The following is a 19,595-nucleotide window of genomic DNA, read 5'->3' on the forward strand; positions in this document are numbered from 1 at the left end:
CCCCCAGGTCCTGCTGCACATAACGAAGGGACCCAACCCTGCCACCGTCCTGGCAATCAGGGGATGGAGAGACAGGTCCTACCAAAGGCTGTGCCCCTGCCTGGGGGGAGGTACATGGTGGGCATGGGGGGCCTGCAGACACATCTGCTGTGGTCTTGCCATCGTCCCCAGGACCAGTGCCAGCCTAGGAGGGGACATGAGCCAACTCCTTCTGCAGCACCAAAGCTGTCCTGGTTTCCTCCCTAGAGAGGAAACTGCTTCAGGAAGGAAACGTGCTGTCATTAAAGAAAGGGCCTGGGATGTGCCCCACCTAAATAACACACCCTGGCTCTATCACTTTGGCTGAGAAAAGCAGGAGAAAACCCCAAGTGAGATAAATGCTGGTCCAGCCCCCACCATGCTGGTTTGGCGGTGAGCATCTTTGCATGGGTGTTGGGGCGCTCAATGGGACGGGAGGTCTCTGGGTGGGAAGATCCCAGGCTGGGATGCGGCCGCCTGGACCCCTCACAGCCCCGGGAGGGGGAGTGTGGGGTGTGACAATCCCCAGACATCTGGGATCCCGCTGCCGCGCTTCCAGGCGGGAACATATAAATATTTCAGCGGAGTAGCCGAGCCCTGTCAGGTTGCATTTGCTTCTGGCAGGGTAAGTGCTGGGAGAGGGGGAGGAAAGGGGGGAGAGAAGATGCTCTCAGAAGATGCATCATCTCCCGGGAGATGGGGGCACCAGCTCCGGGGCCCGATCCTTGAGGGTCTCCACCTCTGCTTGGTTTGCCTCTAAGGATGCTCTCGCCTCTGAGACTGGTGCGGTCCCCCTTGTCCTGACATTTGGGTCTCACCCCATAAGCGCATCTTGGGGGCTGCTGCCAGGCTGTGCCGAGGGGAGAGAGGCTTCGGCAATTTTGCTCTGAGCCCGGTGGGCAGCGGCACGTCCAGGACCCCCAGGGACACGGCCCAGGCTGGAACGAATCCCTTCCCCTCCCTGTAAGAAACGGGGGTGCAGAAATAAATCCAAGCAGCTATGGGCAGTGAGGAGCGGGCAGGGCAGGCCTTAAATCACTGCGAGGGGAGGGGGGGGGGAACCAAGGCGGTGGGCAGCATCTCCCCGGGGGTGCTGCCGAGCCAGCCTGGCGGTATGCGGGACCCCGCAGCCCACGGTAGATGGGCGGGGAGCTGAGCCCGGCTGGGAGGAGCCGGAGAAGGAGCTTTCGGGGTGGGGGCGATTCCCCCCCCCCCCGTCTCGGACACGCAACTACGAGCTGCCGATGGCGCTCTGCCCCCCGGTGTGGCCGAGCTCCTCCTTCTGCTTCTGCTTCTCCTTTTGCTTCTGCTTCTCCTTTTGCTTCTCCTTCTGCTTCTCCTTCTTCTCCTTCTGCTTCTCCTTCTTCTCCTTCTGCTTCTCTACTTCCCCCTCCTCTTCCTCTGCCTCCTCCTCCCCTTCCTCCTGCCCGCTGCACTGTGGAGCTTGTAGTCCCTCCACCTCCCCGCACATGGGGCACGACTACATTTCCCGAGGGCCCCCCCCCCCCCATTCTCCTCCTCCTTCTCCTCCTCCTCCTGCCCCCGAGCTTGTTGTGGATCCGGCTCCGGCAGCAGCAGCGCCCTGGGGAGCCCCGGGACCCCCCCCCCCCCCCACCGCTCCCGGCCGGGTACGGCCCGCCGCCCCCATGCCCACCGCCCCCCAGGTACGGCCGGGGCTGCGGGGGTTCTGGGCTGCCCCCGGTGCTGGGCCGCCCGCGGTACCGGGAGTACCGGGGATGTGGGGTGTCCCCGGGGGGGGCCGGGATGCCGGGGATGTGGGTGTCCGCCCTCCTGGGGGTGTCCGGGATGCTGGGGATGTGGGTTGCCCCCAGGGTAAGCGGCGTGCTCTGTCTCAGGGAGAGCTGGTGCCGCGCACCCCCCCCCCCCCCCCAACACCCTCCTCTGCCACACGCACCCCAAACCACCCCCCGAGCACCTGAAAGAGCCACCCATCCCTTGGTGCTGGGGGCGGGGGGGAGGCAGATAGGTGCCCTCACGGTGGGCCAGGGTGTATTTTCGGGAACTTCCTCCCCCTGTTTTGGGCAAGATCCCTCAGGGACTTGTGCACCTTCATCCCCCGCCTGCTCGGCACCTGCCCACAAAACGTGTCATGCTTCCGTGGCGTTACTTCTGTGCTACTGACATGCAGCTGCGGGGAAAGCATCCCCCCCACCCCCCTTAGGGCTGTCCCCTCCGGACCACGGTGGCCGTGGCTCCCCGGGGAGCTGTGCCTGAGCTCGGCCACCTGCATCACCCCTGGCCCCGGGTTGACAACTGTGTAGCATGAGAGTGATCCCTTGTCAAGGTCATGCCGTGATAACCTGGCGATAACCAGGTTCACACGGTGATAACCGCCCGTGCTCTGCTCCCTCTCCTCTGCCTGGCTTGCACCAGGGCAGAGGGATGACAGCACCGAGCTGGGAACATCCCTTGGGAATCGCACCCGCTCCCCTCGAGTGGTAGCAGCTTTGTGGAAGGTCTGGAGAGGTGGAATTGGGTCTGGCCGGACAGCTTTGGGGCTGGAGTCCCTGCATGTGTGGGGACACACGTGCCAGGAGTTAGGAGCCGACAGGGACGGTGGCACTGGGACAGCAGCATGGAACTCTATCCCAGGTTTAATGTGGATGGTTTCCTTTGGGCCAGGGATGAGCAGTTGCAGCCATCCTGGATGGACACGAAAGGAAACGGGAAGCATCTGCTTCCCAAATGGGTTTGGAGCGGAGGGTGGAAAACAGCCTGTCGGGGTCCCAGTGCATGTGCTGGGGGGCTGCCCCACGGGGAGCGGCTGCCGGAGGGGACGATCACTGACATCCACAGCCCAGCTTGGGAATGAGCGGGAGATGGGGCATAGTCCACGCAGTTGCAGCTGGGCCCGAGGCAGGCGGGCATGGCATGGTGCTGGGGTGGGTGTTTGGGAGGGTTTAGCCCCCGCTCCTTGACCCTTGTCCTTCCCGGCACAGCAGTGGGGGGCTGCGGCACTGGCTCTGGGCAATAGCTGGCTGGAACTGAATCCCTGCCCCGCTCCTCAGGGACCTATTTAAGAGGTAAGGTCTGTTTGCCCAGCTGTGAGCTGCGGGACGCGTGCATTTTGACGATGCTCAGGCACCAGCGCTGAAATCCCATAGGAATGCCGCTGGACCGGTGAGTACTTGCTGGGGTGAATGGGCACTCTGATTCCCACTGCCACTTTTGGTTTCAGTCATGACCGACTTTCCCCTGCCGGCACCAGCACTGGCTCGTTTCCCCGTTAGCCGCGTCCGTTATCTTGGGAAGGGGTGCTCTTCAGAGGTGAGCCCCCCCAGTCTCGCTGTGCAGGATGATGGCAGCCAGGGGAGGCACGGACTGGGACCGTGGACTTCCTTTTAATGACCGTGATTAGTCATTCTGCGATTAGCAGGGTAATTGGGTTGCTAGACCTTGCTCCCGCCATGGATTGGCACACGTGGATTTTTATGGCTCGAAAAGTGCTGTCAGTGACTTGTTGTGGGAGAGGGGAACACTGGGAGGACGGCCAGGCCAGGCCTTCTCCCTTCCCTGCCTTCATCCCGTGACCTCTAATCAGGCCTCCCCGGCACTGCCAGCTTTCCTGTGGCCAAACCTCAGGATCTGAGCATTTAATCCCCCTCCAGACTGTGAACCTCATGGTATTTTGCATTCTCCCCAGGCCAGGCAATGCCACCCAAGCATCGTGTCCTGCCAGGGGACAGCCGATGGGCAGCTGCTCGCCTGTGGCTCAGCTAAAGTCGCGCTGACCGCCCAGCTAATGTATAACACGGGTGGCCTCACGCCCGGTGTGCACATTAACTCGCTTTCACAACCGGCACGGTCCCTGCGACCGCTGCTGTCTCCCTCCGGAGCATCCCTGGCACAGGGCGTCTGCATCCCTCTGCCTCTGGGTCTGCAGTGGAGCGACTCAGCTTGGAGGGAAGCATTGCTTTGGGGAAGGGATAAAACCCCACTGACTCTTAAAAGGGAGAAAAATGGAGGTGATGGGAGCTGAGCAATGCCCCGCTCCAGAGCTGGGCACTTCGTGCATCCAGGCTCTTTTATACAGGATTTACAAATGTCGCCCGAAATGGGCCCCCCCCTGCTTTTGCACAGCAAGACATGCGGCTGCTTTTCTTCTTGCAAGAACATCTCCTGGGGAGAAGGTAGTGGTATTTATTTGCTTTGCGATTATAGAGGAATTTGAGCCCGTGCCAAATGCTGCTTTCTCCCCAGAAACTGCAGCGACGTGGCTTTCGATGCTTCGGAGAGTGCCTGCAGCCAGAGAGGGGCTGCCTGGCCCGGCAAAGCCCATCTAGCTGACGGTCCCCGGGATAACGCCATCATCCCGCTGCAGAGCCGGCAGAGCCATGACCGAGAAGGATGATGATGCCAAAAAGCCGGCATCGGAGACTGTGCTGGACCAGCGCTGGAAGCTACAAGTCTTCTACCTCTGCTTCTATGGCTTCATGACACAGATCCGGCCCGGGGAGAGCTTCGTCACCCCGTATCTTCTGGGGGCTGACAAGAACTTCACGCAGGCAGAGGTGAGCCCTGGGCGGCCTGTCCCCCCACGGTGTCCCCCTTTCTGCTCATGGTCACCACCCTGGGGCTGGCAGGAGCATCCTCTCACGGTCCTGGGGTATGGAGGGGTGCGGTGAGATGTGGTGGTGCTTTTTGGGTGGCTGGGGGAGAAGGTGGGATGTGTCCATCCAGCAGTGTGTCCCTGTCCCACTGGGCTGCGAGGTCACCCTGTCCCCTCAGCCCCAGGCTCAGCTTTCCCTTGTGTAAGACCTTGTGCCCAGGCTAGATGCCACTTTAGGGGGGGCGATGCCTGATCTCTGCCCGCCTGGGCAGCCAGTGGGGTGGCAGGGGGGTGCCAGGCTGGGAGAAGCCCTGTCCCATCCCACCGGTGAGACCCTCCCATGCTGGCACGGTGCACGGTGCGGGGCACAGGGCTGGGCACCACCAGGCTGCTGGCAGCGATGGGGTTAGAGGAGGAGGGACTGTATGTCGTCGTCCTCTGACCAAGTGACGCTGGCCCCGGTCCCAGCAGGCTGCTGCATCCGTGGGAATGCTGTGTTCCCGGCACGGGAGGGGGCTGAGGCTCAGCCAGGCCCCTGGCTGAGTGCGCTGTGGGCCACATTCCTCCCCAACGAGGTGCCGCAGCAGGGGTCAGTGGCTGATGGCCACCCAAACCGCATTCCTCTGGGCTGGGGCCATCCCCCAGGGATGTGTCCCGTGCTCAGCACCTCCTCGCACGCACGGCAGGTGACGAACGTGATCATACCGGTGATGACCTACTCCTACATGGCTGTGCTTGTGCCCATCTTCCTGCTGACGGACTACCTGCGCTACAAGCCGGTGCTGGTGCTGCAGAGCCTGAGCCACATCTCCATCTGGCTGCTGCTGGTGTTGGGCACCTCTGTCCTGGCCATGCAGCTGATGGAGTTCTTCTACAGCGTCACTATGGCCGCCCGCATCGCCTACTCCTCCTACATCTTCTCCCTCGTCACCCCATCCCGCTACCAGCGTATGGCCAGCTACTCCCGCTCTGCCGTCCTCCTGGGCGTCTTCACCAGCTCCGTGCTGGGCCAGCTCTGTGTCACCTTGGGGGGTGTCTCCTTCCTCACCCTCAGCTACATCTCGTTGGGCTTCGTCAGCTTCGGCCTCATCCTCAGCCTCTTCCTCGAGCGGCCCCGGCGCAGCCTCTTCTTCAATCGGCCTGAGGGGGCTGTGCCCACCGAGCTCGACAAGATGGCCGGGGGGGATGGCGGTGGGGGGACGCGGGGCTGGCGGGAGGCGGTGCTGTGCCGTATGCTGCGGGAGGTGGGAGCGTTGGCCAAGCAACCCCAGCTCCGGCTCTGGTCCTTGTGGTGGGTCTTCAACTCGGCCGGTTACTACCTGGTGCTGTACTATGTGCAGATCCTCTGGAAAGAGATCTACCCCACCATGGACAACCGCCGGGTGTACAATGGAGGGGTGGACGCTGCCTCCACCCTGCTGGGTATGCTCGCCTGGGCTGGGAACACCGGGGATGCGGGGGGACACCCCTGTCCTGCTGCATTCCTGGGAATGGCAGTCCTTGTGGCATTTGGGGGGATGCAGGGAATGGTTTGGCAGTGGTGATGAGATGAACGTCAGTGGATGAGATGAGCGTCGCTAGGCTGGGGGACGCAAAGCGGTCCCATGCTGGTGACGTGTTCACAATATCCTTCATCCCCTCCCCAGGGGCTGGCGCCTCCTTAGCTGCCGGCTACGTGAAGATCCGCTGGAGGCTGTGGTCGGAGCTGGTGATCGGGGTGGTGACAGCTTTCCAGGCGGGGCTGCTCCTGCTCATGAACACCACCAGCAACATCTGGCTGTGCTATGCTGCCTACGTCCTCTTCCGCGGCTCCTACCAGTTCCTGGTGCCCCTTGCCATGTGCGTGGTACCCCTGGGGACCTGCTCCCACCCCGGCAGCCAAGCTGGTACCAGGGGTTCACTGGTGACCCCCTCTTTCCCAGTTTCCAGATCGCTACCTCCCTCTCCAAAGAGCTCTGCGCGCTGGTCTTTGGAGTCAACACCTTCTTTGCCATCGTGCTGAAGACCATCATCACCATCATCGTGGCCGACAAGAGGGGCTTGGGCTTGTCCGTGCATCCCCAGGTAGGGATCGGGGGCACCGAGGATGGAGGTGGTCCCCTAAAGATGTGGGATGAAGGGGGGGGCCTCAAGTGTCATTCTCTTCCCCCCACTCTCTTGCAGTTTTACGTGTATTTTGGCTACTTCACACTGCTGGCGGTGGTCTACCTGGTGGCGGCCGTCTGTGTAGGCATCCGGCACAGCCGCCACAAGCAGCTGGCAGAGCCGGCCTTGCCCAAGGAGCCGTGCCAGCTCCTCACCGAGGTGCCGGCACAGGAGCAGAGCCTGGAGGCAGGCACCATGTGAGCCTGAGCGCCGGCACGGTGACCACAGTGGCCAGGTCTCAGCTCCGTAAGTGAGCGTCGCCATCACCGTGTGCTCAGTCTCTTGTCCTGCCACTGGTCTTCAGCACTGGCCCGTTGAGGACGTAACCCCTTAGGACCTGTTTTCTGCTCCATGGGGGCAGGGCTGTACCCTCCCCATCCACAAACACAACCAGAGCAGGGTTGCCATGGCCAGGTACCACGCAGGGATACGGATGGGGTCCAGGGGGGTCTCCCAGCCACCAGCTCCCCATCATCGTGCGGAGCCAGGCTACAAGAGGATAACATTTTTTTATTATTCAGTGCCTTTAGAAAATGATTCATAGGACACAACTGACCAAAAAAAAAAAAAATCCACAGGCTTTAAATTGCATTAATTACACAAAATACAGTAGACTGTAAGAAATAGAGACCATGTGACTCGCACAGCTTTTATGGTAATAATTTCCATACAATAATAAAAAGCTAGTTACAGATTTACCTTTTTTTCTTTCTTTTTTGTTTTTTAGCACCTTGGATTTGCCCACAACAATTCAAACTAGCTTTGCTGCCCCTTGGCCCTTGGAGTGCAGCAAAGGTGGCACGGGGAGGGGGGGGCGATGGCGGAGTGCCTGCCCTCGGTACCATGCATGCTCAACACGCACATGCATGTAAACACATGCCAAGGGCACGTCTGGCCCCACGTCGGGGCCACCCCATTGCCCCGGTCTGTGCACTGGCCTGAGTGTGGCTGTACCTGGGATGTGGGGGGACGGCCGGGGGTCTCGAGGGTGTGCGGAGAGAACTGGGGAGACCAGCCCCCCCCCCCCCAGGGCTCGTGAGCTACTGGTGAGGATGATGATGGGGGACTGGGTGGGATGGTCCTTACCTGGGGAGGGTGGAGACCATCTGGGGGGAGCCCCAGCACCACCACGGGACAGTCCCTTGCTTGGGTGGGGTGCCTGGGTTTCAGCTGGAGAAGACCCCGTGGCCCCAGCAGCAAGGATTTGGGTCCAACCCCGAGCTCCTGGCGAGGACAGTGCAGGGCTGGGGGGGTGTCAGAGAACCCCCCCGCAGGCTTTCCAGGAGGGCACACCGCATGGCAGCGCTGAAATCTCCCTGCCAAGCATCCTCTCGCCCAGCCACCCCGAGAAGAGCATCCAGGCAGGTGGGAGACGCAAGCTGAAGTGGTTAAATATTAGGAGTTAGAAGAGAAGTGGAGGGAAATGAGGAGGAGGAAGAGGAAGGCAGCCAGCCCACGGCTGCCCTGCCCCAGGCAGGATGCGAGCCCCTGCCAACCCAGGGCAGGGGTGATGGCGATACTCTTTGGCTTCAGGTCTGCGGGAGAAGAAAACCCTGCGGGGCGAGGGCAGGTGCATGGGGGGGGGCTGAGGACCACAGGGGTGCCAGGGTGCAGGCTGGCCCGACCCTCCCCAGGGAGATGTGGGGTACCCAGGGGACGGGAGGGTGTCACTTTTTGGCGGCAGTCATGAAGCTGTTCTCGATGCAGAGGACGACGAAGGCGTGCTGGCAGCTGCTGGCCATCTGCTCCAGCAGCTTGCCAGAGCCCAGCGAGGAAGCCTGGCCGGTGACAGCACGTTCCTCTGTCCGCCACGTCTCACAGTAGCTCTCGGGCAAGCGCCGGCCCTTGGCATCCGAGCCGTGCCAGATGCTCTTCTGCGGCCTGGAAAGGAGAAAGGTGAGGGGATGCCGCTGCCCCCCCACCCCAGTACGGACCCCATCTCCCCACTTTCCCCATCACTCACCATCCCACATCCCGCAGGACATCCCGGCCGTCGAAGGAGAGGATGCGGGCGCCGGCTCGCAGTGGGGCCCCGCTGCCCGTGAAAAGGGCTTCCCAGTTACTGAAGAGCACTTCGTCCTGGTGGGGAGGGGTGGAAAGAGGGGAGGGTCAGCCCTGCCTGCACCCTGAGAGCATCACGGGAGCTCTGAGCCCCAGCAGCCTCTGGGGAGGGGATGCTTCACGGTCACTGCCACGTGGATGGATGGGGGCTTTGGGATGCTCTGCGGCTCTCGGAGCTCCTGGGGTGTCAGGAAGGGGACGGGGACACACACGTACCCGGAGGTTGACAATGGGCACGGCGGCGCGGTCAGCCCTGCGCACAATGCTGTAGAGGTCCTGCAGGCGGGAGGAGAGGAAGGCGCGGAAGGTGCCGGCCAGCCCGACCTGCCGGGCTTGCTGGAAGCACTGGAAATCGGCGCCCCGGATGCCGCGCATGCCACCGCTCAGCGGGGCGTTCAGGGCCACCAGGTGAAGCTGCCAAGAGAGGACAACAGGGCTTGAGGGACATGGCTTTGGCCACCATCACCACCTCCCCTCAACCGGCACGTGGCACTCACGGCAGGCTGGAAGTCCTGGTGCACGTGGGCGGCCACGGGGGCCGGATCCGGCCGGCGGTGGATGTAGTAGCTGTTGAGGAGCTCGTGCTGGTGGTGGAGCAGGGGTTGCTCGGGCAGGCGGTGCTGGTTGGCCACCACCTCATCCCCGTGCCAGGGTCGGGCGGTGGGTGGGGGGCTGTGGTTGTGGAGGGGGTGCAGAGGTCCGCGGGGTTGGAGGGGGGGCTGGGGGCCGGCATAGTGGATGCTGGGCGGCTTGTCGTACACCTCGTTGTCCTGGGGAGGGAGGCGGAGACAGGCTGGGGGTTGGTGCTGCCCCAGGTGGGAATGGGGATGAGGATGGAGGTGGGGGTGGAGACGGTTGAGGATGGATGGAGATGGGAATGGTTGCAGATGGATGGAGATGGGGATGCGGATGGAGACGGGGATGGTTGGAGATAGGATGAGGATGTATGAGGATGGAGGATGGGGATGGGCACGGGGGACGAGGATGGGCACGGGGGACGAGGATGGGCACGGGGGACAGGGAACTCACCAGAGCCGAACTGGGGATCAGGGTGTGCTCCTCCAGCTGCAAGAGCATGGCACATCAGATCCCAGCTGCCCCCTCGCCCCCTTCCTCGCGCATGGCTGGGGGGACCCATGGGCATCGCCAAAAGACACCACCAAAACCCCAGGGCGATGCTGTCTGCACTCCCCTAGAGCCAGGCAGTGCAACCCAAGATGGGGTGCTCCTCCACCCAACCCCACTCACCAGCACCCGTCGGAAGCCCCCGCGCAGGCGAACGTAGAGCTCTTGCCGGTCGGTCAGGAAGACGAGGCCGCCCTCGGGCAGCTCGTGCGCAGCGCTCAGCATCGCCTGGTAGGTCGGCAGGGTCCGCAGCTGCAGGCACAACCCGGCGGGTGGCTCAGGGCTCAGCCGGCCAGCCTGTGGGCGACCCCCTGCCCAGAGCCCCAACTCACCCCCAAGGACATCCCACTGGTGCCTGGTGGTCCAGGGGGTCCCGGTGGTCCAGGGGGTCCAGGGATACTGATAGCTGGGGAAGAAGGGTGAGATGGAGAAGGCTGCAGCAGGGGCTGCAGGGAAGGATGCAAGGGTGGCGGGGGGGATGCAATAGGGAAGGTACTCACCTTGTCTGTGGGGACCTGGGAAGGAGGGTGGACCAGGGGGGCCGGGAGGGCCAGGGGGGCCCTGCCGCCCCTCGTATCCCATACCAGGGGGGCCCTGAGGTCCGGGAGGCCCTGGCGGCCCAACGATACTGTCCCCCTTGGGACCCTAGGCAATGCGAGAGAGCATCCCTGGAGCAAAGCACCCAGGGATGCTGCACCCCCCCGTTCCCCCCTCACCCGCTGCGCCATGGGGTACTCACCGGCAGCCCAGGGTAGCCCTGGGGCCCTGGAGGCCCTGGCAGCCCAGAGATGCTGGGACCGTAGAGTGGGGTGCTGCCTGACTCGCCTTTCTCACCCTTGGGACCTGCATCCCCCTTGTCACCCTGCAGGATGGCACAGCCTTAAGACGAGCAGCCAGGCTGCACCCCAGTACCCCAAATCATGCCAGGTGCCAGCCCCATGAGCCACCACCAGTGGGCAAAGGGCTTACCCGCAGGCTGGCACTGAAGTGACTCAGGTCGTAGGGGAAGTGGCCTGTGGAGAGGGAGAGGAGGGGTGAGGAGAGCTGGGATGCACACGAGTCACCCTCTGCCCATCTCTGCCTGTGGGGACTGGTCACCTACCTGGGGGTCCCGGGGCTCCAGCATCACCTTTCTCTCCCTTTTGTCCTGGAAATTGGTGGAAACCTGTGGGAAGCAGCAGAGAGATGCCATCTCAGCGCTGCAGCATCCCAGCTCCAGCTGTAACAGAGGGGGTGTTCCCCGCCACCCCACCTTGCTGGGGGTCCCTGAACTGCCCTGATGGTGCTGGGAGAGGGACACCCCCTTACCGGGGAAGGCTGGCAGCGCGGGATGGCTGGAGTCGCTGAAGGCCTGCGGGGATGCAAAGGAAGTGGCTACAGAGACAGCAGGATCCTCAAGGACCTCCACTCAACGTGATGCTGATGACAGCCCCCTGTGCCAGCCCTGGCCAGGATGCCACGGGAGCATCCTCCGTCCTCTCCAGCCAGGCAGGGGGCAACCGGGAGGACCTGGTCACCAGCCCTCAGCACCCCCATCATGGTGACCGTGTTGTTACTCACATTGCTGCTGTCATAGACTATGCTGCCGGGTGGCCCAGGGGGCCCTGGGGGACCTGGGGGCCCTGGGGGACCCTGCAGGGAGAGAGAAGATGTGTCAGGGTCCTGCAAAGTGGACAGTCCCCGTGAGGGGAACACAGGGCCATGCCCTGCCCCAGAGGGTCAACCAGCCCCTGAGAGAGGGAGGCATGTGCCCTTTGCCAAAGGGATTTGGGTCCCCCAGTCTGCTGGGCCAGCAGTCCAGGGGGGCTGCAGCAGTGCTCACCCGCAAGCCCAGTACGCTACTGACATCGGCGGGGTCGCCCTTCTCACCCTTCAGCCCATTCATGCCGGGACGTCCCTGTGGATGAGCAGCGCAGATGAACCTCATCCCCAACCCCCTGCCAACCCCAGGGTGACACCCCAGTGTCACTTCTGATGCCCCAGCGTCACCTCCAACACCTCGGCATCACCCTGCCCCTCAGGGACACGATAGGGTTTGGGGTTCAGCGGGTGCAAGATGCGCAAATGGGGTGGGGGGACGCAGTGGAGGAGGTGATGACCGAAGGGACAAACAAACCGGGAGCAGGTCTTACGGGTCTGCCCGGAAAGCCGATCTCTCCCTTCATCCCTGCTCGTCCATGAGGACCCTGGAGGGGAGAGAAGATGAAGATGAGGGTGCTCAGAGCAGGGGCACCCCCCTGTCCCCCTCTGCCCTGGACTGGGCCCGTTCCTCCCCGTGGGATACGAGGAGGATGTTGATGGTGACTTACCGAGGGTCCCATCGGTCCCCGCAGCCCCGGCTCCCCCTGTGGACAGCGGAGAGGGAAAGGGCATCACAACCGGGACCACCCGGCACCCATTGCACAGGGACGTGCCCCCCATTCCTGCAGCGCACCCACCTTTTCTCCTTTCACCTTCGCAGTGACCACGGTCCCATCGGGGCTGATGATGACGCCGGGCTCCCCTTTCTCCCCCTGCAAGAGAAGAGAAGGCACGAGGGGAGATGGAGGGACCAGGCTCCCTCCTGTGGTGGGGCTGGCATCACCACTGGGACCCGGTGGCCAGTCAGGACGGGGGACCAGGACTGTGACCACCCCACGGGGCGGAGGTGGCCCAGAGCAGTTACCTTCAACCCCGGGGAGCCCTGAGGACCAGATGACCCCCGGTCGCCTTTCGGTCCCACCGGGCCCTGCAAGGAGGAGCACAGAGCCCATGTCAGCCCTGACCCACCAAAGGCAGACCCCAGCCCCCCTCTCCATCACCACCACCCCAGTAGTGCTGCGGCAGGACCGGTGACCAGAGGCTTCACCAAAGTGTGCCCAGAGCTTTCACCGGGGCCACCCCTGTGGTCCCCAGCCCTGCCACCGACTCACCGGGAAGCCAGCGTGACCCGGTCTGCCCTGCGGAGAGAAGCAGAGATGCTTTTAAGAGCAAACCCTCCTTTCCAAGAAACTGGATGCCCTCCCAGCAATGCTGAGGAGTGGGCACAGGTGGCCGGGGGCACCTACCTCTGGACCGGGCAAAGCCACCAAAGACTTCTGGAAAAAGAGACAAAATGAGGTTTTTCACCCTGATCGTTGCTCTGAAGAGGTCAGAGCTCCTGGAGAGGTCTCCCTCAGTCCCTCCACAGGATGGGTGCTGGGCAGGCCCTCCCCCCTGCCAACCCCCCAATTTTAGCTTCTCCCAGCTGCAGTGAAGCCAGGTGCCATCACTTACATCTTCATTAGAGACAGTAATGACCTGTCCAGGGGGACCAGGTGGACCAGGGGGCCCGGGCAGCCCCACACCATCTTGGCCTCGCTCACCCTGGAAGACACAAGCCATCAGCCCCAGGGCCACCACTGGCCAGTCCCCATCCCCAGCCTGGTGGCACCTACCTTCTCGCCGGGGCTGCCTCTGTCACCTTTGGGTCCCTGGAAGGAGGAGCAGGGAGGGGTGAGCTTCCCGCTTGGCACCACACGCAGCCGGACCCTGGCTTACAAGCGGAGACCCGCTCCTGCCTGTGGCTCAGCAAAATCTTTCAGGCCACCCCCCTCTGTCTGCAAGGTCCAGGCAGCGAGCCAGGTTGGGATGCTTTTGGGTGGAGGTGGTGGCGAGCAGGGTGGCAAGCCGATGGGGACGGGGTCCCAAGCGGCGTGGGCACCCCTGGCACGCGGTGAGCCCGGTCCTGGAGCAGGGGAACCACCGAAGGCACCGGCGGGGCAGAATTTTGGCTGCTGGGGATGGAGCTGCTGCAAATGGCCCTGCAGCGATCAAGGGTGCCGTGCCTGGAGCGAGGGGGCTTCTGGAAAAGGGGGGCTGATGCTCCTACCTGCGGTCCGGGGAAGCCCTCCAGGCCGGGCCGGCCATCCACGCCGGGTACGCCAGCGTCTCCCTGCAACGAGGTGTGGAAAAGGGCAGGATGCAGTATGGAGCATCCTCCCGACAGTCCCAGGTTGGGGAGCACAGGGGTCCTGCCCAGCGCCCTGCAAGCACAGGTGCTCGCACACAGCCCGTCCCAATCTCCCGGCACTCCTACCTTCAGTCCCGGCAAGCCGGGCTGCCCAGGGCTGCCAACCTCCCCCTGCAAGGAAAGAAGTTGTCAGAGCAGGAGCATCCCCACAGACTGCCTGTGGGCATCCTGCAAGGATGGAGCCAGGCTCCTGTGGCTGGCTCGAGCAAAGGGCGAGGAAGGTGTTTGAAGGGCGAGGAAGGTGTTTGAAGGGCGAGGAAGGTGTTTGAAGGGCTCCTCACCTTCACCCCCGGCAGTCCTGGCACTCCCTGCAAGCAACAAGAAGGGGCCATGAGCATCGGGTGATGGCAGGGGACATGATGGCAGGGGATGCCCCCGGCAGCCCAAGACGGAGGCAAGAGCGGAGCTACCTGTGGTCCTTCGGGTCCGGGTGGTCCAGGGGAGCCAGCGGTGAACGGCAGCCCCGAGCCCTCCATGTCGCCCTAGGTGGGGGAGGGAGAATGGGCTGGGCCACATCTGCCCCCCACTCCGGTTCATCCCCCCCCTCCATCACAGGGGTGATCACTTACAAATCCAGCCTCGTAGCCTCTCCCCGCTGGTCCTGGGGGACCGGGGGGCCCTGGAGGCCCTCGGGGTCCGATGGGCCCAGGAAGGCCAGCTAAACCCATTTCTCCCGGGGCTCCTGCTGGTCCCATTTCTCCCTTGTTGCCCTGCAAAGGGGACAAGAAAAACAAGGGGACAGACGAGGTGGCAACGGTCCCTGCCTGGAGCCTGCAAGCAGGAGGCAGCACATCCCTTCCCATATCCCCAAACCGCCCCTTGGGACAGGACATGGATGTTCCCCTGTCTCCAGGGCAGAGGGGCTTTGCAGGAAGGGGCATTGCCCAGCTCACGCATCCTTGGTCCTGGCTGTCTTTGGACGGCCCCAGCTCCCCATGCAATGTGCACGGTGGCCACCAGAGGCTCGTCTAAAATCATAAATGCGAATTTTTTTTTGCACATGTCGCTGGCTCCGATGCTGCAGCAGAGCTCAGTGCCGAAGGAGAATGCTCGCATGCATCCTTGCGCTTTGCTGCGGGTCTCCGAGGGGCAGGATCAGTCTTTATGCCCGCTGCTGCTCCATCTACCCTCTCAGTGCTGGCAGCATTAAGAAACCTTAATTCTTGAGGGTCTTGCCCAGGGCTCAGGCTGCGGTGCATGGGTGATCCCAAGGGGCATCCTGACCCCCAAGGGAGGGGAGGGCAAGCATGTGTATCCCAGCAAGCCTCTGCCTCCACCCTTGGGGATGCAGGGCAGAAAGAAGCTCAAGTAGGCAGGAGGGAGACTGATGCGCAGAAGATGGGGCATTTTCCGGTGGGGTGTGGGCACCCAACACCCCAACCTCCCCCAAGCAAACCCTCTTCTGTGCCTCGAAACACCCCACTCACCTTTCCTGCCCATTTCCCAAGGTGGCAGTGCCCAGAGCAAAGCCAAGTTAGGGTGGCAGGAGCCCAGCAAGCATCCTGTGGGCGGTCAGCGGCTTCACACGCCCTTGAGCTGCAACACTGTTCTGCTCTGGGAGGAACCCAAATCCCAGCATCCCCCTTCCCACTCCGGCACGAGGTGGCCCCCGAGGCCCCATCCCTGCTTCCAGTCTGCAATGCACATAGGACACCCCCCCAAGAAACCCACCCCAGGCACAGTACCTTGGGTCCTGGTGCACCGGGGAGGCCAAGGTCGCCCACGTCGCCCTGGGGAGGAGAAGGAGGGAGAAGAGGGTGTGAAGCAGCTGCCCAGCTCCAGGCAGGAGCAGGTTGGTGCTCCTCAGCCTGGGGATGGAGGGAGCTGGGACCTCCTGGGGATGTGCCAGGGGTGCTGGCTGCCCTGTGGGGGAGCCGTGATGTGCTCCCAGAGGACAGGGGACAGGGGACACTCACCTGCTCTCCTTTGGGCCCTGGCTGCCCAGCTGCCCCATCTCTTCCAGGAGGACCCTGAGGACCCTGCAAGATGCCCAGGAGCTGGCTCCAGCACAGGGGGAGCCCATGGGGCTGGTGGGCACCGAGGTCCCCACCACCACAGGAGGCAGTTACAGCCCCACTGCTATGGGGTGGCCCTGGGATGGGTCCCCTTGGACACCTCATACACATACCGCTGGCCCTGGGGGCCCGGGGGTCCCGTCCCTGCCTGGCAGCCCCGGCGGTCCCAGCAGGTCCGTGTGGTTCATCCCAAACCGTCCTGGCTCCCCTGGCAAACCGGGCACACCGGGTGGCCCTGGGGGACCGGGTGGCCCTCGTGGACCCTGGAAGAGAAGGATGGGATGATGGCTGAGTGTGTTCCCCCACTCCCTGCCAGCAGGACAGGCACTCACCCGCACTCACCCGCAGGGTCTCCAGGTCGCCGCCGAAGCCAGAGCCCTCCATGTCGATGAAGGTCTGGGAGAGAAGCATGAGGGCGATGTCAGGCATCGACAACCAGGGTCAAGGTACCCAGAAGTGCGGGGATTCTGCCTGAGGGATGATGGCAGCATCCCACACTTCTGTGTCTTGGTGGATCACCCCCCCAAATGTCTATGTCCCAGGGGGTACCCACCAGCTTGTCATGCTTGGAGAAGGGTCCTGGTGGTCCTGGGGGGCCAGGTGGTCCAGGGGGTCCCCTTGGTCCCACACCTGGGTCACCCTAGCACAGAGAGAGTACAGTTTGCGAGTGCAGCCAAATCAATGGCAAGAGGAAGGGGGGGCAGCGGCGTGTGCCGTCCCCCCCACACTGGCACCAGCACTCACCTTCTCCCCCTTCAGACCAGGCTCGCCCGGTGTCCCGGGGAACCCCTGGGGCCCCATATCGCCCTGCAAAGGGGAGGGGGGGGGTCAGCGGGTGGCAAGGCAAGGGGGTGGCTGGCAACCATCACCCCCCACCCCCCTCACCCCACTTACAGGTTTGCCGTCCTCGCCAGGATCGCCCTAGGGATGGCAGAGAGGGGAGAGGTCAGTGTGCAGGCAGGCAGCGGTAGGGGGAGAGGGGAAACCCAAAGGGTGGAGGGCTCAACTCACGGGCTCGCCGTCCCTGCCGGGGGCTCCATCCTTCCCTGGTGGCCCTGGGGGACCGGTGACCTGCTCTACCACTGAGCCATCGGCGTGCCGTGAGAGGGTCCCAGGGGGGCCGGGTTCACCCGGTTCCCCTTTCTGGCCCTTGGAGCCAGGGTAGCCAAATCCAGCACTGCCCTGGGGAGTGAAATGGGGGTTGGTGGTACATCGCCAGGGGTGGCAGCCCAGGCAGGCATGGCTTTGCCCCGGCTCCCCCAGTGATGCTCACCTTAATGCCCAGTTCTCCTTTCTCCCCCTGCAGGACAGAAACAAAGAGGAGCAGGTGTCAAACGCAAACGCGTCACAGTCACCGGCATCCTTGAGCCCCTGGGGTCCACTCTCTCACCCACCTTTTCGCCCTTGACACTGCCCATCCCCACGATGCCTCCGGTCCCTGAGTCCCCTTTCAGGCCACGTTCGCCCTTCTCTCCCTTTTCACCTTTGGGGCCAGTGCCTGCGGGAAGGGAAAAGGGACCCGGTCGTGTTTGGGGATGGCCACCCCACCATGTCCCTACTGGTATGCTGGCTGGCATGGTGGGGAAGGGGAAAACTGCCTTCATTACCTCCTGCGGAGACCCGCAGCGTCTCCTCTGCTCTGGTCCTCTCGGCTTGCTGCGGGGAGCCCCCACCGCTCCTTGGCCCACTGCCTGCCACCACAGGGGGAGCAGTGACGGGGACAGCATCCACCAGCCCCGGGACACCCTGTGCCAACAACAAGGGGACACTGCGGTGCTGTTCACCTCCCAGTACTCTCCCAAAAGGGGCAGGTGCCAGGACCCCATCGGGCATCCCAGGACCTCGACCATGGAGGGCACTCAGTCCTCCGCATCCCTAAAATCTTGGGGTCCTGCCACTGAGCACAACACCCGTGGGCACCAACTCACCCCGACTTTCCCTGAGGGTTGGTGGCCACCTTCTGCCCCGCTGCCGAAATCGCCGGAGACCTGCATTTGCCCGGGGAGAAGGGCAAAGAGTGAGCCAGGAGCATGAGGCAGCACCCCCCCCAGCCTGCCCCAGCCAGGCTGCCAGCACTCACCTCCTCGGTGTCATCATCCTCTTCCTCGCACTGGCGCTCAGCCGCCCGTGGGTCCCCTTGCAGCTTCAAATCAGCAATCACCCCCTGGAAGGAAACCACGCCAAGGGCTGCCATGGATGGATGGGTGCCATGGACAGAGGTGTGTCGCAAGCCACCCTGTGGCATGGTGTGACCTGCCAGGCTGCTCAGCCACCATGTCCTCGAGTGCTCCATGAGGCTCTTTCACCTGGTGCAGAGAGCGCTCTCCACCTGAGATCCATTCATAACCCAGCACAGAGACGTTTCAACCTTGCTGCCCCAGTGCCCAGCACCACTGGCATGGAAAAAGCCATGTGCCAGTTCTGGCACCAGGCAGGCTGAGCGGAGGTAGCAGCCAGGATCCAGCCAGCCAGCCAGCCGACAATGCTTTTACAGGAACCTTTTTGGCCATGCTCCATGATTCCCCTCTCTGGAGAGCTCCCCAGCGGCAGACGGCTTCTCTGCTCCAAGCAAGGGCCACTGGCAGGTCCCAGTCCGCTGCAGCCCCGGTTTTGTGTTTCTCAGGCTAATCCACAATTCCTTACCATTTATTTGGGTTTTACAGGCACTGTGTGCATCCAAGCTGCTTGTTTATACAAGAAACCACCACAAATTCCTTCCTAAGGCTGCTGCCTCCAGACAAATGCCCTGCGCTGCCTGGGAGGGCAGCATCTCCATCTTCGCTGGGGACAGTGTGTGGGTACCAACCTGAACCCCGCAGCTCCCACGGTGAGCAGAGTCACCCAGCACATCTCAGAGCCCAGCCCAGGTCCTCGCTGCTGGGATGGGACGCAGGGATGCTGCTGGGATGGGATGCTGCCCATCCCTCTGATCCCGGCGGGGAGGTGCCAGGGACCATGCTGGGAGGTGAGCTTGAAGAGGGCAGATACCTCCCACTCAGTGTCTGTTCTCTGGGCAAGACACCTAAAATAATATTTGAGCTCACTTGAAAGCACAGCGCACCATGTCCAGGAAAGAGAGCTGCGGTCAGGAAACACGTTGGGTTTAAGAAAACAAGAATCAGGGGCAGCTGCAGTTCAGCCAGGTTGGCTATGGCATTATAATATGAATATATTATAAATATACTATGTGCATATAATAAATATAATATATTATATTATATTTATATATATAAAAAGTCATAAAATATTTATAAATCCCCCCCCCAAGCAAATGCCCCCCAGGTGGGTTGTGACCTCCTCCAGCTGCTTGCCCTCATGACAGCCAGCTCTAATCCATCCCTCTCCTCCCCGCTGAGCATCAGCAGCAAGCCCAAGCTTTAATAAATGCAACACTCCAGCCTGGCCTTCCTGGTCCTGGGGCTTGCCAGAGGCATCAGAAATAATCCGGTTCCAGCCCTGAACCGAAGCATCCCCACGAGGGATGGTCATAAGGGCCCTTTGCAGCCCATTTGCCCCAATAAAGCGGGCAGCAGCATCATAGGTCTTATCATGCATCCAGCTGCAAACCAATCCTCCTGCCAGACCCCAGCTGAGACCCCATTTACAGTAACCCCCTTGATATCTGCTGTCCCAGGGGCTTCTGCATTACCTGCAGGCTTTGCCCCTCCAG

General features: G+C 62.6%; 2 protein-coding genes across 10 annotated transcripts in view; one reads left to right on the forward strand and one right to left on the reverse strand.

The window, feature by feature from the left end:
- Positions 1-283: 283 nt before the first annotated feature.
- Positions 284-7,429, forward strand: SLC19A1 (solute carrier family 19 member 1). 7 transcript variants are annotated; one of them, XM_075027779.1, is made up of 7 exons: positions 301-411; positions 2,982-3,159; positions 4,240-4,550; positions 5,275-6,010; positions 6,235-6,427; positions 6,511-6,652; positions 6,752-7,429. In XM_075027779.1, exons 3-7 carry the CDS (start codon positions 4,374-4,376, stop codon positions 6,932-6,934), a joined length of 1,431 nt encoding a protein of 476 aa, XP_074883880.1. In that variant the 5' UTR covers positions 301-411; positions 2,982-3,159; positions 4,240-4,373; the 3' UTR covers positions 6,935-7,429. The 7 variants fall into 7 exon arrangements, with proteins under 7 accessions (XP_074883883.1, XP_074883880.1, XP_074883877.1 ...); XM_075027776.1 differs by having other exon boundaries at positions 309-411; positions 2,979-3,159; XM_075027781.1 differs by having other exon boundaries at positions 309-411; positions 3,048-3,159.
- Positions 7,418-19,595, reverse strand: part of COL18A1 (collagen type XVIII alpha 1 chain) — a 41,544-nt gene continuing 29,366 nt past the window's right edge. For all 3 annotated transcript variants that reach the window (XM_075027771.1, XM_075027770.1, XM_075027772.1), the window contains 40 exons: positions 18,006-18,089; positions 17,854-17,913; positions 17,533-17,671; positions 17,320-17,423; positions 17,199-17,225; positions 16,937-17,107; positions 16,820-16,846; positions 16,670-16,732; positions 16,479-16,565; positions 16,268-16,321; positions 16,039-16,188; positions 15,827-15,889; positions 15,596-15,640; positions 14,480-14,620; positions 14,321-14,392; positions 14,192-14,218; positions 13,977-14,021; positions 13,770-13,832; positions 13,336-13,371; positions 13,175-13,264; positions 12,967-12,996; positions 12,832-12,858; positions 12,585-12,647; positions 12,358-12,432; positions 12,229-12,264; positions 12,052-12,105; positions 11,742-11,816; positions 11,480-11,551; positions 11,228-11,270; positions 11,022-11,084; positions 10,889-10,932; positions 10,659-10,781; positions 10,420-10,564; positions 10,252-10,325; positions 10,043-10,171; positions 9,824-9,859; positions 9,292-9,564; positions 9,011-9,208; positions 8,697-8,812; positions 7,418-8,614 (listed from right to left, as the gene is read on the reverse strand). In XM_075027771.1, coding sequence (XP_074883872.1) covers positions 8,401-8,614; positions 8,697-8,812; positions 9,011-9,208; positions 9,292-9,564; positions 9,824-9,859; positions 10,043-10,171; positions 10,252-10,325; positions 10,420-10,564; positions 10,659-10,781; positions 10,889-10,932; positions 11,022-11,084; positions 11,228-11,270; positions 11,480-11,551; positions 11,742-11,816; positions 12,052-12,105; positions 12,229-12,264; positions 12,358-12,432; positions 12,585-12,647; positions 12,832-12,858; positions 12,967-12,996; positions 13,175-13,264; positions 13,336-13,371; positions 13,770-13,832; positions 13,977-14,021; positions 14,192-14,218; positions 14,321-14,392; positions 14,480-14,620; positions 15,596-15,640; positions 15,827-15,889; positions 16,039-16,188; positions 16,268-16,321; positions 16,479-16,565; positions 16,670-16,732; positions 16,820-16,846; positions 16,937-17,107; positions 17,199-17,225; positions 17,320-17,423; positions 17,533-17,671; positions 17,854-17,913; positions 18,006-18,089 — 3,438 coding nt within the window. In that variant the 3' untranslated portion in view covers positions 7,418-8,400. The remainder of the gene's footprint in view (positions 8,615-8,696; positions 8,813-9,010; positions 9,209-9,291; positions 9,565-9,823; positions 9,860-10,042; positions 10,172-10,251; positions 10,326-10,419; positions 10,565-10,658; positions 10,782-10,888; positions 10,933-11,021; positions 11,085-11,227; positions 11,271-11,479; positions 11,552-11,741; positions 11,817-12,051; positions 12,106-12,228; positions 12,265-12,357; positions 12,433-12,584; positions 12,648-12,831; positions 12,859-12,966; positions 12,997-13,174; positions 13,265-13,335; positions 13,372-13,769; positions 13,833-13,976; positions 14,022-14,191; positions 14,219-14,320; positions 14,393-14,479; positions 14,621-15,595; positions 15,641-15,826; positions 15,890-16,038; positions 16,189-16,267; positions 16,322-16,478; positions 16,566-16,669; positions 16,733-16,819; positions 16,847-16,936; positions 17,108-17,198; positions 17,226-17,319; positions 17,424-17,532; positions 17,672-17,853; positions 17,914-18,005; positions 18,090-19,595) is intronic.

The sequence above is a fragment of the Buteo buteo genome, chromosome 5 (genome assembly GCF_964188355.1).
Source record: "Buteo buteo chromosome 5, bButBut1.hap1.1, whole genome shotgun sequence".
Classification (NCBI taxonomy): domain Eukaryota; kingdom Metazoa; phylum Chordata; class Aves; order Accipitriformes; family Accipitridae; genus Buteo; species Buteo buteo.

What these genes read in the sequence shown, in the direction of transcription:
- SLC19A1 (XM_075027782.1), top strand. Translation starts at nt 4,374, where the DNA reads ATGACCGAGAAGGATGATGATGCCAAAAAGCCGGCATCGGAGACTGTG. An exon ending in AGAACTTCACGCAGGCAGAG is followed by an intron (nt 4,551 to 5,274) that starts GTGAGCCCTGGG and finishes CACGCACGGCAG; the next exon opens with GTGACGAACGTGATCATACC. An exon ending in GCTTGTCCGTGCATCCCCAG is followed by an intron (nt 6,653 to 6,751) that starts GTAGGGATCGGG and finishes ACTCTCTTGCAG; the next exon opens with TTTTACGTGTATTTTGGCTA.